This window comes from Dendrobium catenatum, unplaced genomic scaffold (assembly GCF_001605985.2).
Source record: "Dendrobium catenatum unplaced genomic scaffold, ASM160598v2 fragScaff_scaffold_938, whole genome shotgun sequence".
Taxonomy (NCBI): Eukaryota; Viridiplantae; Streptophyta; class Magnoliopsida; order Asparagales; family Orchidaceae; genus Dendrobium; species Dendrobium catenatum.
Genome location: NW_021319400.1, coordinates 511706 through 529200, shown reverse-complemented (window position 1 = coordinate 529200; position 17495 = coordinate 511706). Strand labels below are relative to the sequence as shown.

At 34.1% G+C, this 17495-nt stretch overlaps 1 protein-coding gene and 1 non-coding gene across 2 annotated transcripts; both read left to right on the top strand.

Moving 5' to 3' along the window:
• Window positions 1–3552: 3552 nt before the first annotated feature.
• LOC110104150 (origin of replication complex subunit 1) lies at window positions 3553–16002 on the top strand. Its single transcript, XM_020833165.2, has 17 exons — window positions 3553–4215; window positions 4404–4539; window positions 5144–5296; window positions 5373–5510; window positions 5591–5742; window positions 5809–5908; window positions 6055–6177; window positions 6269–6430; window positions 6570–6627; window positions 6718–6896; window positions 12397–12526; window positions 12822–12892; window positions 13455–13550; window positions 13978–14054; window positions 14621–14704; window positions 14927–15064; window positions 15634–16002. The coding sequence occupies exons 1-16, from the start codon at window positions 3731–3733 to the stop codon at window positions 14988–14990; spliced, it is 2208 nt and encodes a 735-aa protein (XP_020688824.1). The 5' UTR covers window positions 3553–3730; the 3' UTR covers window positions 14991–15064; window positions 15634–16002.
• On the top strand, window positions 5204–5281 carry LOC114580316. Its single transcript, XR_003701677.1, has one exon. It is a non-coding gene; the product is annotated as a small nucleolar RNA snoR28 (small nucleolar RNA).
• Window positions 16003–17495: the final 1493 nt, after the last annotated feature.

Below are 17495 nucleotides of genomic sequence, written 5' to 3'. Positions count from 1 at the left end.
TTCTGATTACAAAGTAAAAGACAAGGAAAGAGAAGTAAGAATTTTCAAGGAGACAGCTCAATGTTGAACATTTATTAGCGAGTCAAAGGAGGAAAAGTAAGAGGAGCTGGATTCTAGGGGAATTGACCTCGAATAATGAGGTCAACACCATGTCATTTTTTTGTTGTGTATCTCTGTTGTGTACCGCTCGGTATCGGGTGATGTGGCACACTCTCATTCGTCTCCGGACAGTCCGGTAAATGCACAAAATAATTTCTCTACTTCCTGATACCAAATTCCATAGTTGTTCAAAACGACCCATTCCCCTAAATACTCCAAATAATATGAAGATATAATATCTATTTTTTGGAGAAATTAATTTAAACTAAATCAATATTGAAATTATGCCAACCAAAGAAACTAACCTAAAGCTAGGAAATAACATGTGACCTTTCAACCCTTCTTGGCCATCATCATTGGCATGTCCTAAAAAAAGACTAATAAAAAAGAATTGCAGAAACTACACATAAATTAATATTTTATTGCGAAGCGTTTAATGAGAGTAAATATGATTTCATTAACACTACTCCAGGGAGCATGGTGCTCTTTAGGTGGAAGAGTTCTTTTGAGGCAGCAAAGGTCTTTCAATGAAGCTTTTCAAATAAGAGTATTTATGTATACAACATTCAAGTTTAAGCTTGATTTTTTTTGTAAATCGCCAAAGAATTTATTACATGCAGTCTTTAATAGCAAATCTTATTGGTATTCATAGCCATTTGTTGGAGCACAAAAGATATCTGCACAATGAAGCTCATATACCACTAGAGAATTAGATGTGTTACAATCCACCACATTATGCCCATTTTTTAATATTATCATGGTCATTAATAAAACTAAAGAATTTATAGATCTGCCAAAATTAGGAAGCGGCATTTACGCTTATTGTTGTTGCCTAACAAACAATAGGTTGGAGTAGCTCCACTGGAAGATAAAATTAGAGAGAGTCGCCTTAGATGGTTTGGTCACATAAAATGGTGGCCTTCCGATGACCCGGTTAGGAAAATAGAGGTATTAGATTTGACTTATGTTAAGAAAGGTTGATGTAGACCTAAAAAGACTTGGTTAGAAAATATTAGAAATGATATTTCTTTATTAAATTTAAACAAGTATTGGACTTTTAACATGACACAATGGAGAAAAAAGATTCATGTAGCCGATGTAGTGGGACAAAGACTTGATGTTGTTGTTTGTTGCCTAACAAGATGGGAATGAAAGACTTGTTGAAAGAGCAATGAAGTAGGCCACTTCCTACTGAATAAATGAATGAAAATACTCTTCTATTTCCTTAATCTTCAAATATTTCCTTACATCAGTAAAAGTTCATACAGAACTGAACGCTTCATCTGTATAAAACTGTTGCTTGTTTCATGTACTATAGGTTGAGTACGAAGTAATGCCTGGTTGGAAATGTGATATCTCTTCAATAAGAAAATATGAGGATCTCCCTCTGGCTGCTCGTCAGTATGTGCAAAGGATTGAAGAGCTTGTTGGCATTCCAGTTCATTACATTGGTGTTGGTCCAGGCCGTGATGCTCTCATATATAAATAGATTTTGTTTTCTTGGTCATATTGTTTTTCTATTGTAACCTCTGATAATTGACCATTGTCGACAGAAATAACTTGGTTTTCTGTTACAGAAGTTTTGAATAAATTTCTTTTTGCAGTAATATTATCGTTGCTGCCATAGTCTTTTATGGTCTTCTGTCTTGCATTTGAAGCTGATATGGATTTGAAGATAGCTCGATATAGTAACATTACGATGTTACTGTAAAAAAAAGCTTAAATTACTTGGAGAGTTGATCAAGCTTGGCTGTATTTCAGTAGAGGAGAGCAACTCTTCTCTGGTTTTCTTTGAGCTCTTAAAGAAATATTATGCTAAGTTTTTTTTTTTTTTTTTTTAGAACGGGATATCTACTCACTGCCCGCTAAGTTTTTTTTTTTTTTGAGAACGGGATATCTACTCACTGCCATTCTAAAGGGAGCGCTTAATTGCGTAATTAATTCCTCGGTGAAACCTAGCTAGACCACCGACCGGCATCGGGTCTACACTTGCTTTGTCCCACTGAAAAAGGCGAGGCCGTAGTAGAGGGGATTCGAACCCGGGATGGAGGGTTCCCAATCATGCTCGCCCCCCAAACACCTAAGCCTTGGTGGGTATATTATGGTAAGTTCAAAGGTTGATTATAAGTTTTTTTTTTTTTATAATATTTTTTGAATTATAACTGTTTATCAGATACAGATCATAAAATGTGAAGTACATCTGATCTCTTGATGAGTGGGCTTTATTGTTAGAGATTGAAGGCTTTGAAGATTGGCTGACTTTATTTTGTATTGAGATTTGTATGATGCTTCATTGTGCAACAAATGAAGCAGATAGTACAAAATAGTTCCTTTGCACATTTGCATGAATTTCTTTAACATTTCATTAATTATGAATATACAAAAATTAATCTTTGATATATTTTAATTTAGAGTTAAATAAAATTTATTCTATCATAATTTATGTAATTCAATTAAAGAAAGTAATATATATATATATATACATTACACAACATCTTTAAAAATATAATTTAAAAATATTAATTAATATATTTAAAATATTTTAATGTATAATATTTTTATTCTTTAACGTTTGGCTTGCATACTTCGTTAGTGATCTATGAAAATTTTTTCACCTTCACTGTTTATCTTGCTCACAAAGTTCTCTCCACTATAATGTACAGAATGTTAGTTAAAAACCGATTTACATACATACCACTCTATAATATTCTATTTATATATTTAACACTTAAAATTTTAATATTACATACATACTGCTCTTAGTTTATTTTCATATTAAATATGAGTGGTATAAATGAAATATATGAGTGGTAGGAATGAAATATGAGTGACATATTTGATATTAAAATAATATAGAATGATATGTATGTAATATTAAAATTTTGGTGTTAGATATTTAAATAGGATGGTATAAAGTGATATGTATGTAAATTTCCCTATTATTAATTTTAAAATTTGCGACCCTCATCTTTCTTGTTAAGTATCAGCCCTCAAAATTCTCAAAATTCTTGACGACAAAGAAGGGAGTAAACGACAATAAGAGCTTGTGGGCAAAGAATCGACAAGTGAAGAAGACGAATAGAAGATCATAAGACTTACGGATGTAAGTTAAATCCACCCAATGCCAAAATTTATTGAATCCGACTATTTGGCAACAAGTGCAATTTAGTAGATCTTGTAAATATAGATTTACTAAATCCTAAGGTGTTAAAATCATGAAAATAATTTGGCAAAAAAAAAAAGATAATTAAAATCTAATTTACTTATCAATTAATATAACTAATTATTTATTTACTAAATGCACTATACTTTTAATTAAGTTAATTAAATCATATTTATTATGCTAATTATATTATATTTTTAATATTATAATTAATTATTTATGAGTTAAATATTAAATTAATAAAATATTTAAAAAATTATTTAACCTCTAATCTCCCGCCTAGGGTTCCTTCTCTGCTGCTTCGGCTACGCGTGCGTAAGTCGCTCAAGAAAGCTTCTTCACCTCGTCGGACGACGACGTTGTTGCTGTCGTAACGATCTTTCTCCTCCTTCGCGCGCTTCCTCGGCCTCCGTAAATCCGCCGATCAACCTGAGTTAGTTAATCCGGCAACTAAACTTTGAATTAGCCATGAAATCGAAACGTTCGCTGCTTGAGCCTGAGAAAACTCCGTCGAAGCGCTCTTCCGTCGCTCCGGCCACCCCTAACCCCTCTGAGACAAGGAAGAAGCGGAGAAACGCCAAGAAGCGGTCGTACTACAAGAAATTGGCTTACGATGGCGGGGTGTTCGAGGTCGGGGACGATGTTTATGTTAAGAGGAGGGATGATGCAGAATCCGATGAGGATGATCCTGAGGCGGAGGAGTGCCGGATCTGCTTTGAGATTGGGTCATCTATAATGATCGAGTGCGACGATTGCTTGGGTGGGTTTCATCTTCGATGCCTGAAGCCGCCTTTGCGGAAAGTTCCCGAAGGGGACTGGATTTGTGAATTTTGCAAGGCGAGGAAGTTGGGGAAGAAGGTGAAATTGCCGAGGCCATCAGATGGGAAGAAGCTAAGGAGGACTGCAAGGGAGAAGCTGCTCTCTAGCGATCTATGGGCTGCGAGAATTGAAAGGTTAAAAACCAAACCTGTTGTTTAATGGGAATGATATGGTTTGTCAGAATACTTTCTTTATTTCATTTGGGAGAACTTTGGTTGCTCTTTGTGAGCTAAATATGTCGCTTGTGTTTTCATTTATTAATTTCGATTTTTTTGCTGAAAGATGTTTTGTATATAATAGATACTTTTGTGATGGTTCGCAGTTTGTGGAAAGAACCGGATGGTACCTACTGGTTAAAGTGTCGTTGGTATGTAATCCCAGAGGAGACTACAGCAGGTAGACAACCTCACAATTTACGGAGGGAACTTTATCTCACCAACCATCTCAGTGATATTGAGGTAAGCTTTTTGAGGCGTCGTCATAGATTTCACCTGTCAGTTTTATTTACATCTGAAAGTTGTGAAGATGGAAATATTTTTGGTCAGAGGCTATATGTTTGATTCATTGTTTCCTATTTCTCTTTCTTCCTCTTGTAGGAATACACATTCCCTTCCTTTGAGTTAGCCTCAGAATCTTCTCCATCTTCATCATCAAATTCCACTTAAGATGAATGTTTTTTTTGTTATTACTCCTTGTGGTTGTCCCCTTTTTCTCTCTGTTTTGCTAGGGGATGAACCAGGTATCATCGCTCTGGACTCCAAGTCATCAACACTGCCTAAGAGGTTCTTTGATGGCCTCTTATATAGCTTTGCAATAAAAACATTTAGTTCCTTAGAACCAGCCTGTAGCCACAATTGAATATTATTGTCCATTCTCATCTCTCCTGCCCAATAAAGCTCCTCATCCATTTGATCAAGTAGCTCAACTTCTTGTTCACTACGAACTATCATTTGATTTCCTCATAGCATGATCTTCTATTAAACAAATATCTAATGCCTTCTGTTTGAGCCCTAAAGCATTGCTAATGTAATGTTAATTTTATTTTTTGTGTTTTGTCTGCAGATGGAGTCTGTCCTCAGGCATTGCTATGTCATGAACCCTAGAGAATTTGCCGAGGCAAACAATGAGGGGGATGATGTATTCTATTGTGAATATGAATATGATGTTCGCTGGCACAGTTTCAAGCGTCTTGCTGAAGTTGCTGATACTGACAATGTAGGCATTATTTAATTAACATATGCACATGATCTAACATTTAGAACATTCTCTTTAAAATTTTCATTTATGCTAGGATGAAGAGGCTGGAAATGATGAAGATTGGAAATACTCTAATGATTCAGATTGTGATAGTGAAGATGATTCGGATTTTGATGATGACACAGTGGGAAAATTCTCTTGTCATGACACTCCAACTCATGAATTAGCTGCAGTACACTTCAGCTACTTTCTTCTTCTTAATCTGTTATGTTCTGTTGAGTTTACATGCTTATACATGCAGAATCCTTTCAGAATTCACGTAGGGGGAGGATATTTGGTCTTCACAAGATAGGATTGAAGAAAATTCCAGAACATGTGAGGCTTCACAAGCCTACTGACTTGGAACGGGCGAAATCGATGCTATTGCTAACAGCTTTGCCCAAGACACTACCTTGCAGAACTAAGTATGCGCGTCATTTTTTGATGACCCTTGTTGATATTTTATCTCAAATTCTATGATTACATGTCAGGGAAATGGAGGAGATTACTTTATTTATCAAAGGTGCCATTTGCGAAGACCATTGTTTAGGCCGCTGTCTTTATATTCATGGTGTTCCTGGAACTGGCAAGGTATGTGGTGCTTCTGCTGTTATTTCTCAGAGAAATATTTTTATTTTAGGAAGTATTTTCTTTTGTATTTGTTCATTTACTTTTCTTGTACTTAAAAGCTTAAGAACTCCTTACCTTTGTAATACATTTTTTGTATCGACCTGCAGACTATGACTGTACTTACAGTCTTGAAAAACCTTAGGACTGAAGTTGATGCTGGAAAAATGAGGCCGTACTGCTTTGTTGAGGTTAATGGTCTGAAATTGTCCTCACCTGAGAATATTTACAGGGTATTGTAATACGTCTAGTTCTGCTAGCTATCTCAAAGCCAGTATTTTCTAGTAGCTTTTAATTTTTGTTGTGATCAACTTAACCATACAGGTTATTTATGAAGCTCTGAGTGGGCATAGAGTTGGATGGAAGAAAGCTCTTAACATTCTCAATGAGCTATTCTCTGAGGGAACCAAAATTGGCAAGGAAGAAAACCGACCTTGTGTTCTGCTTATAGATGAACTTGATCTTTTATTAACCAGAAATCAATCGGTGAACCTCAGTCTTTGATTTTTTCCCTTCATTTGTTAATGCTATATTTCATGGCGTCATGAAAATGTATTATGATTTTTATGAACAATCCAATTGCAGTAGTTCTTATGTTTTTTGAATTTGACTTAGTTTATTTCAGGTGTTGTATAACATTTTTGACTGGCCTACCAAACCAGACTCAAAGCTGATTGTTATAGGTATGAAGTATGGACTTGTTTTTCAATATACTATTTTATCTCTTGTATTGTGATATATTCAAGTTCTGACCTCTATATGATAACTTTTAGGGATAGCAAACACTATGGATCTTCCAGAGAAGTTCCTTCCAAGAATCTCAAGCCGAATGGGGATTCAGAGGCTGTGTTTTGGTCCTTACAATTATCAGCAACTTCAGGAAATCATAGAAAGTCGTCTTAAAGGCATTGATGCATTTGAAGAACAAGCTATTGAATTTGCATCAAGAAAGGTGTGGCTCCATGGTTGCTTTCATTAATCAAGAGTATGAGTAATAATTATACCATGATACCCCTAAGAAGTAAACCTTCATTGAATTTTGTTATTTCAACTTGTTCCACTTTGACATGATGCCTTCACTTTTAGGAAACGGAAAAGATTTAGTTACAAGAGTATGCTTTCTTATAATTTGTTTGAAATTATCTCATGCATGGCGACAAATTTATACAAAGGTTTTTGGATACAAAAAACTTATGCCTATGTTACTTGAGCATGTGTCCAGTCATTCTTGGATATTTGTTTCTAAACAAAATATTTTAAGGAAATTGGACCCTTGTTGGAAGTTGGTAGGAGTATCTTTCAAACAATAGGTTTGATCAAGGCTTCATAATTTGCATAAATCGTTTGAAATAACTTCTAGGGTTCAAGCTTAATGGCTAAAATTGATAGGTGCCATTATAATATTATGTTTTAAGGATTCAAAAGTATGTGTAATAAAACTGCAAAATTCTCAATAAATTTATATGATTTGTTTGTTGGGAAACAAAGAAGTAGATATGCACCCTAGTTAAGTATGACATAAAATGCGAATGAGAATGTTAAGATGAATGCGTGATAGAATTAGAAAGGATCAGTGCAAGATGATAATGTTAGAGTTGACAATAGAATTGTTATTTGTTAAGATAAGTTATTGAAAATAGACTCGATTTTTTTGGACATGTCTGATTTATCATGTATGGTGTACCAATAAGATGGATAAATAGATTCGAGAAAAAACTTTGTTGATATAGGATGACTCAAGATTATGTTTTTTTTATGTAACTAATATGATGCAGAAGATGATTTCATTCAAAGAAAAATTGAGGTTTCATAGATCACAATTTATCAAATAGTTGAAAATTCACCTCTTTTAGATGCAAACAAGCAATACTAAAGTTTAAAATCATTTGATTATGAAATGATTGAAAAAAATCTAAGAATTGTAGCATCAAATAGGAAACATATAAATTTAGTAAACAAATTGAATTTAATTATAAAAAAAAAGATTTATGATGGCTTGCTCCTTGAAAATCAAAAGCACTATAAAAGTTAATAACAATTAATGTAGATGAAATAAAACAAGGAAATACAATACCAAAATTAAAAAAAATTAGGCCTCATGCTAGTACAAGTGGATGACACATTTGAATTATGTAGTTGCACTTGTACCCCACTTTCTTGCATCTTATCATTGGCATACTATTAAATCTAGAAGTAACCGTTAAAACAATTCAACTAATGAATGAACTACACTTGAAAGGATGATCAATCCTCTATTTCTGATGAGAATAAACATAGTTTTTTATGAAATCTGCTTGATTTTAAAAATTTTTTAAAATCAAGCAGATATGTAGTATTTAATGCTCATCAAGCAAATTTGAACATAAACTATGGGCTTTGTATAGAGTACCCCATAAATCTTCACAATTAGGTGTGCCTCACTTGTGAATTAGATATTTATGAAATTCTCCTTCAATAATAATTAAAATTTTATCATTTAAATAGTCCCAGGAACAAGTTGCATAGAAGAGCATATAGTAGAGGATTGCATATGAATTCATCAAGAAGAGATGAATAGAGAATGAAATTCTAAGAATTTATTGTAGGTTCTTGACATAAGGTTAAATTAAACACATTAAGATAGTAATGCATGACATAAGTGGAACAAGTAGTTTATAGATCACAAATTTAATCATATAACAAATTAAGGAAATGTGAGCAATATTAATGGATCGATATTAGTGTTCATTGTGGAATCATGATTAGCAATGTAGAAGCATATTTCTACTTATGTATGATTCAAATCATAACTAAATGTGTAGGAGCTCATGTGGGGCAATACACACTAAGTAGGAATACATGATATAACTCACAACATATGAATATGTGCGCAAGAGCTCATGTAGGGCACTTGTATCACAATAGTACCTTATACCAATATGATATTTATTGTGCATTATAGGTGAAAAACATACCAACTATGGTATATCAATGCACATGACCAATAATTCCCACATAAGTGAAATACACCTTGCCATGCATGAGTAGACATTGTAGAGCATGACATATGAAGATACTCTCTTATAAATGTACATTACACGTGTAAGAATGCATCTGATAAGATTGGTATCTAACTATCTATATATTGTACAAATATAACTGTAAATATGATAGGAAATACTTGGGTTCGCAAGTAAACCTAATAAAAATCAGTACAAAAACAAGAGAAAACTGCTGTTTTCAGTAGGAAAACAGCAAATCGCAGCAGTTTTAGTTGAGAAAACTCAAGGAAAATAGAGAAAAACAATGTATTTCACTAGTAGATTCGAGAACGCAAACAAAGATACAATTTCCTTCAATCCGAGAGGAAGGAATGACTCTCCAAATCTCTAGCCGTAGCCTAGAGCCCAAGAACACAAACCCTAGATCTCCCCAAAAAAACTTCCAATGCAAGATAATCCCCCCTTTTCCTCCTAACCTCCTAATTAACCATAAAGGAGTTTTACCAAATGTCTAAACAGCCCATCGCATTCAAAATTTTCCTCCCAAAATTCCTCCTTGGCCCCCGTCGGATGAGCTCGCTCCTCTCGGTTCCGCCCGCCCTGCTGGTTTCCGCCTCGACTAGGTGTGGACCGGTCCAGCCGGCTCAAGTGCCGGCCTAACAAAATACTCAGTGGAAATCGAATAAAACATATTAAACTTCATATGATGAGGGAATACTCCAAGCAATCATGCAAGATATAAATCAAAGTTAAAGGTAGGAGAATTGTGTTTTGCCTTTGAGTAGAGCAACTCTTTTAACTAGCTCGATGCGTGGATTAGCCATAAAGCCTTAGAATATGAGCTTTCTGATGTGAAACTTAATGCGATAGGCAAGAATTGCAATTAAGAAATTAATAAAAGTAGTGAACTTTGCTTGACTACCAATAAACTCTTTGTTTGCTCAAGTGAAGATTAAGAATTTGGCATGAAAGATTAAGTAATAGCGATTGGTTACAATTTGAGATTAGTAGGACTTTCAAAATAACAACCAATGACTAGTAGGCAATGCCAATAGCAAAGATAACAAAAGCCTAAAGTTTAAAATCTAGATCATTCACCTTGAGATGCTTCACTCAAACTCTTGAAGTGGAGGCTAGCGGAGGAGAATTGCAAGCACACTTAAGGATACCACTACCAAACAAGTGATGCCGAGGGGACTAGTTGCTGGGGAAGAAACCGGAGTTTGGGAACTGTGCGGTCGTCCGATAAGAGTCCACGGAGTTCTTGGTGGTTGAATCTCGATGGTCTCGGCGAGACAATAGACGATGCAATTGACATAACGTTCCACGGTGACATCGTACTCCCAATCTGGCTCGTAGAAGGAAGAGAGGAAGATGTCGATCTCTCCTTGGGCGTAATAAGCAAAACCGTGATCAATGGCCGGATCGGCCATGCATGATCATGGAAAGGTTTGGAAGGATGTAGTGGTGTTGTGGTGGAGGGGAAAGAAGCCGTCAATCGAGAGGAGCGGCCAAGAGAAGGGGGAGAGTTGGGGCTCGGGTGGGAGGAGCTAGCTGGGGGGGCGGGAAGGGGGGGAGGGCTTGAGCTAATGAGTATCTTGGTGAGATTTAGAAATCTGAAATTAATTTTCAAATTAAATGATTTTGGCGGGATAAATTTGAATGGAGAGAATTAAATTGGATGAGAGGGAATTGTGGGATGTAATTAGGGAGGTTTAATGATGGGCTATTAATGAAATTGGAGAGAGAAAAGAGCATGGAGAGGGGCCGGCCATAGGGAGAGCTGAGAGAGAGCAATTAATATTATTAAGTGGGCCCTCAAGAGAATAAACCACGGTTGCTTCAAATGTGAAATTTGATTTTCAGATTTGCTCTACTAGGAAAGTTTCCTAAATTGTTTTAAGCCTTTGGATACGTTGGAATCCAACAACTAATTGAATAAAAATAAAAAAGGCAACTTTCTTAATTGATCAACTTGTAAATTAGGAAAGAACTTGAGGCATTTGAAATTGAATTTCAAATTATGGGAGCAGGTTGGCCGACGGGCTGGTGTGGGGGCAGCATGAAAACGGGGTGGAGGAGGGGAGGCCGGCGGCTTGGGTGCTGGGAGGGCCCCCGGTAGCTGGGCTGGCCAAGGGAGGCCGACTGTGGGGCAGTGGGGTATTGAGAGGGTGATGAGGCTTTGGTTAGGTAGGGAAAGAAGAAGATGGGTGTAGGGGAAAGGGAAAATTTAGAGAGCTACAAACCTCAAGTACCACTTCCTCAAGAACTCACAAAGAGATATTGGGAATCTCACGAACTCACAAAGAGATCAACAATAAGAAAATTTCATTCATCAACAACCCATTACAATGCATGAGGCCTCTTTTAAATAGGCCAAGATAAGACAAAACTAAAAGACACAAATGCCCTCAGGGCTACACAAGCGATTAAATACCCACAGGGGCAAATTAGGAAAATAAAATGCGAGAATACATAAAATACAAAATAAATTTGAAATAAAGGCTCTGGATGGTAGCCGTTGATCTGCGTCTCCGACGATGGTACACGTGTCGAAATCTGATGTCCTCATCACTTTCTCTCCCTCTCTTTTCCTCTCCCAAATATCTGGATGAAGGAAATGGGTTAAATGGATGAGGAGATGGTAGTTAGGTAATTTGCTGCTATTTTATCTTTTAATTGGAATAAAGTCTCTCATAAACTCAATGCCCAAATTAATATAACACTACTAAAATTATGAAAGAATATCCATAAAATTCAATATTGAGTCAATAATAACACAAAGATTGAAATCATTCATAAAATGGACCCTAGATGGCTCCACAAGTGCAAACGTATAGACTTAACGTCAACATATTTATACTACAGTTTAATAAATCATAACATAAGTTGTCGAATTAATTGTATTATGATTGAAGGATAGTATGTATGACTGGACAATCATATGTTGCATATGCACTTGATTCATATAACATAATACTTAGAATTTGATTACAGTGGGTTTATGGGAGTTTCAGAATAATCGAGCCTATATTTATAAATAGATTTTACTAGAAAATCAATAACCACTCAAAAATGAGCAAATCATACCATGTGTGGGGTTAGTTTACTGTATACACATATTAAGCACTCACTATTTATTGCCTCTAGAGGAACTCGAGTGCTCTCAAAAGAGGAGCAATCTATGTGTAATGAGTATGCACAATATGAATGACTGCATTGGCTAGAACTTTTCATAGGAAGCCGAGTGAATGATTTGATGGCAATTTGTGTGCCTTTTGTGGGAGGGAGATAAAGTGGTTAATCACTATTTTTTGTTGCTTATTTTAAATGCCAACAATCCTAACAGCCATCAGTTAACATAAGTATGTCGCACATGTTTCTTGAAGCACAAATAACCTATTAAAGTATGAAGTTTTGCTTTATTATAATTCATTTTCCTCATCTTTCATCTGTTAAATCAACTTGTAGGTTGCAGCCATGTCTGGTGATGCTAGGCGAGCCTTGGAAATATGCAGACGAGCAGCTGAGGCAGCAGACTATCGACTCAAGCAGATGGAAAAATCTTCTAAGTCTACTTTAAGACAGTCTTTGCCTCAAGGTTTTGAACTTAATGCCAATAATTATTAATATGTTGCCTCCTAAATTGTTATTTCGTCGCTGGCTGCTAGTTTCATTTGTTGTTATTTCTATTTAAGAAATAAGGTAACTATCATTAGTTCTTGCAATATTATCATATTCTTCATTAACTTTGTTGGGAACTTGGGATGATATGGAATTAATAGTTATGCATTTATTGTTCGTGTATCATTTTTTTTTAATGTTTTTTAGAAGTCTTTTTAGTGCAGTCACTCTAATGGATGTTCTATAATGTAATGGTTATTATTGTTTCACAGGGAAACATCTTGTTGGTATGAATGATATTGAAGCTGCTGTACATGATGTATTTCAAGCACCGCATATTCAGGTGAGTCATAAGTTATTTTGATTTGTAACTCCAGTGAAAAAGTTACAAATGATCAGCTAGAATGAAGATTAAACTTTTAAGAAAATTGTCCGCTTTAAAAATGTTGAACTTCAACACTTATTCAGGGTTTAGGAAACAGTAAGAGATAACTTTATTAGTTTATTCAATGCTTGTTGACACACATTTCGGCTTAGATTATGTAGATTAAAACTTAAATAAATAGTTTGGAGAGATTATTTCGTCTGGACACCGAACATGTCCAGAGACCAATAAAAAAGCGCAACATCACTGGGCGCTCGGTACCGTGCTCGGTACAGATCGGGTATCACACGGTACGTTGTCCGGACAGAATAATTTTTCCCTCTGAAGACAGCATACATAAGATGGGCTTAGAAGGGTGATATAGAGCACTTAGTATTTGAGAAAGCAATCTATGAGTTCTTGAATATGACATATTTTGTTTGCACTTTTATATGATTTTTGCTTATGTGTTTTCATCTTTCTGGTGTTCACAGTGAGAGATCTTTTTGTTGATGTAGCTAATGCGATCTTTTGGTCTCAGGTAATGAAAACTTCTTCAAGATTGAGTAAAATTATGTTGGCAGCTATGGTCCATGAACTCTACCGAAGCGGGCTTTGTGAAGTTACATTTGAAAAGGTTAATTTTTTCTCCTTTCCCTTCTCTGTTCCACTACAATTGTGGAAACCTGTTTAGAGGTGGGACAACAGAATGTGACTTGCACTTGCATTACACCAATGCAGTTAGCATCATCATCACATGTCAAATTTAGGTGGTACAATTTTTTTTCTTAAATCCCTCACTTGAAGCCAAATGCAAAATTTTCTTACAAAAGGTTTGCTAATATTTTGAAACTCCCTGTTTTTTTCTTTGCCCTCCTTCATTTATTGCACAACTGAAGTGTGCTAAGAAACTTCCTCTTTCTGTTTGTAAAGACTACAAAATGATTTATATTATTGAGATGGTGCATATTATTATTATTTCACTGATAGCCATTTCACCCCTGGTGCACATGCATACTCAGATTTCTTACTTGGTTTGGTTTTTATCATATTTTTTTTTTCAGTTGGCAACTACCATTCGGTCTCTCTGTTCAAGTAACAGGGAATTACAACCTGGATGGGATGACCTCTTGAAAGTTGGGTAAGCAGTTAAACATTTACATTTATTATCCAAAGAATTTGTGGCTTATTTTTTTTTAGTTGGATTTATTTCTTAGTGTTGCTGCCTGTTTGGATAGCCTGTTATGGCTTTCTGAGAAGCTTATGACTGAAATTAAAATGCACCCCATTGTTTACTATGTGGCTTCTTATTTTCACGTCTTTCAAATAAGCTTAGGCTGCGTATAATAACAACTCTACCGGGCCCAACTTGCTCCCGAAGCACTAACTAATCTCTTATTATGTGAGCCCTACTTGGATTCTTTTATATTTGGATGGTGGTTGTGATGTTGTACATTGTTAATGTGGCATATGACTGATCCGTTTCATCTACTTAGGCTTCATTTGGGACGGTTTTTTTGCTACTTCTTAAAATTTTTTACTAGAAAACTGCTTTAAGAAGCAGTGAGAAAGCCGTCCCAAACGAAATCTTAGTGAAATGTAACTATTCTTGTTTTCATCTTGCAGTTTGCAGTTGAATATTGATGTTTTTATAATTTAAGACTTCATTTTGTTTAACAAATTTGCATTATTTTACTCTTTTTGCAGTTGCAAGCTTGGCGAGTGCAGAATCATTCTTTCTGAAGAAGGTGCAAAGCATAGGTTGCAAAGAATGCAGCTCAACTTCCCAAGGTTGATTGATGGATTTCCATAAATTTATTGAGAACAAATTAAACCATATTTGCATTTTTTTTAATTCATATGGAAATTTTCTAAATACACACCACTTAATGATGATTTTCAGATTGATGACCTTTTTGGATTTACAACTATTTTTTGGAGAAAATAAATAGAGTTTCTTAATATTCATCGTATTCTGCACGCTTATTCCACAATTATTTCTGTTTTCTCCAGCGATGATGTTGCTTTTGCGCTGAAGGATTGCCCAGAAATCCCCTGGCTGTCCAAGTACCTTTGATTTCATGGCCTTGGGAAATGATGATATATTTCATGGAATTCCTTGCAGCGTCGAGATCACTTTCTATGATTATGGTAAGTCAATATGGAAAATCATCACTTCACTTACGATTATGGGGTTGTTTGATTAAGTGTTCAGATGTTCATTTTCCCTTCATTTGGTGTTTTCCATACAAGCTATGATAAGATTTATGTCTTCAATGCCAATATTGACTCTGCTAATTTATAGCCTCCGTATAAGAATGCCAGTTGTTTGTTCAAGTCTTCAATATTATTAATATGTTGACCTAGTACTTCCATTCAAAAAACAAATCTACCTAATGGAGTCTAAGGCTTCGTTTCGGATGGCTTTTTTGTTGCTTCTTAAAGAAGCTTTTTAGTACGAAAATTAAAATTTTTATAATTGAAAGCTGCTTTAAGAAGCAACAAAAAAGGCATCCTAAACGAAGCCTTGAGGTAACTTTCTTACTGCTTCTAAAATCAGTTTTCTAATAGAAAATTTTTATTTTTTGTACTAAAAATTTGCTTTAAGAAGCAGCTTCAGTAAGAAAGCCGTCCCAAATAAAACCTAAATCTTGTAGTTGCAGAAGGGCTTTAGGAATGAACTAATCATGGAATGATGATAACTATACTGCATTTGATAGGTGAAATATCTTCTTCATACTGATCACCTGCATGAAGGGAATACTACTGAGATGGATACCTTCGAAGGTATGGCTTTCTCGGAGGGCAGCCAAGCTGCAAATGCATGAAGAATGCTCTGTTTAGGTCAGTAATCTTTCATTCTGTCAAAGCCACGACATATAGTAGCATTTCATTGAAATTTAGGTTTAAAAAAAAAAATTGGTTCTTTCAGAGGATGAACTAGGTATATATATTCTTTCAGAGGTTACCATTTCTCTTCTGGCATTTATTTATTAACAATTATTTTTTTTTTAAAGTATGATGTCATTTTTTTTTTATGATGAAGAATGTCTTGGAAATTTATTTGTGAGGGAATTAAAAACAATTCAGTGAGACACAGTGTATTCATTACTAGCTCCTAAATCCTAATTGATAGCTTGAAGTTAAATATCTTTATGTTTTCTGATATTTGCGTTGTATATTTTAATCATCATCCAATTTCTTTCAATGTTTAAGTTATATGGTTTAAGAATGCAAGCCCAATGCAATTTATTTTTTAATGGACAGGTTGATGTATTATTTACTCTGATTTTTAATTTAAAAATTGAATTTTGGAAGCAAAGTTCTCTTTACAAATAATAAATTAATTAATTAATTTAAAATATTAAGGTTGGTTTAATTTTATCGCAACTAAATTGTTATCTTAATTTTTCTAAGACTGCAATCATGCTAATGAAACATTCTATGTTTTAAAAGCTATGTTTATTTATTAAATTATTTGATGTTTAAAATAACATATGTTTTTTTATAAATTGAACAAAAAAATATGCTCAGTTTTGCCGATATTTACAAATAATTGTCAATTTATGACCCACTTTTTGTTATAGAAAGATAATTCACCAAAAAAACAATAATGATAATGCAATAACATTTATTATAATTTAGATATGTAATTAAGAATGTTAGATTTAATTTTGTAAATTATCTGATAATTTCGTATCTCCAGGTGTTTTATAAGTAGATTAACGTCAGCTAGTTTATGCTATTGATTTATCATCTTCGATAGCAAACCATAAAGATATAATCTTTAAAGTTGGTTTATTTCAACGCTTTAATAAACCATAGCACCTAGCTTTAATCACAAATTATTATTAATTTCGTTATGGTGAAATTATATTCAAATAATATATCACTAACATAAATCTTAATATCAATTTAATAAATTAAATGTACAAAATCACATTTAGAATGCTCAACATTTTATTTGCTTTTAAAATTTAAAATTTAAAGGATTTCATAAGACGATAATAAACATATTTATTTACAAAAATATTATTAAATGATGAGAAGTGATAATATTATCGTTTGTTCATTGCTTTGACTTTCACAGCTTGTTAAAGTATTGACTGAAAATAAAATTTACTCACTTTTTTATATAAAAAAAAAACTTTTGTAACCAAACTAATATTTTTATAAAGATATATGCAGCCATTAATCTAAAAATTGACTATATATATTTTTAAGTATTTTTAACTTGTTTAATATTTTAATACGGATATTGTGTTATAATATAAATCGCACACCTTTACTCTTATTGAACCATAAAGCAATACCAAATAATGGCTACATTTCTATTAAAAAAAAAGTGCTAATATCAGTACTAAGAAATCTCAGCATGAATCATTCAAATAAAATGTGATAAATCGATTTTTTTTTTTTTTTTTTTTTTTTTTTTTGCAAAAGAATAATCGAGGTACTGAAACAGAAAAGCAGCACAATTAAATATTAGCTGACAACATGCCGATTAATAAGAAGAGAACACACTGCATCACGCAAACCCATGCCACAGCAAAAAAAAAAGAAAAAAAAATCATTTACAAAC

Coding starts and splice junctions, on each gene's coding strand:
- LOC110104150 (XM_020833165.2), top strand. CDS start 3,731: ATGAAATCGAAACGTTCGCTGCTTGAGCCTGAGAAAACTCCGTCGAAG. Junction 5,743..5,808: donor ACACTACCTTGCAGAACTAA/GTATGCGCGTCA, acceptor ATTACATGTCAG/GGAAATGGAGGAGATTACTT. Junction 6,178..6,268: donor CACCTGAGAATATTTACAGG/GTATTGTAATAC, acceptor TTAACCATACAG/GTTATTTATGAAGCTCTGAG.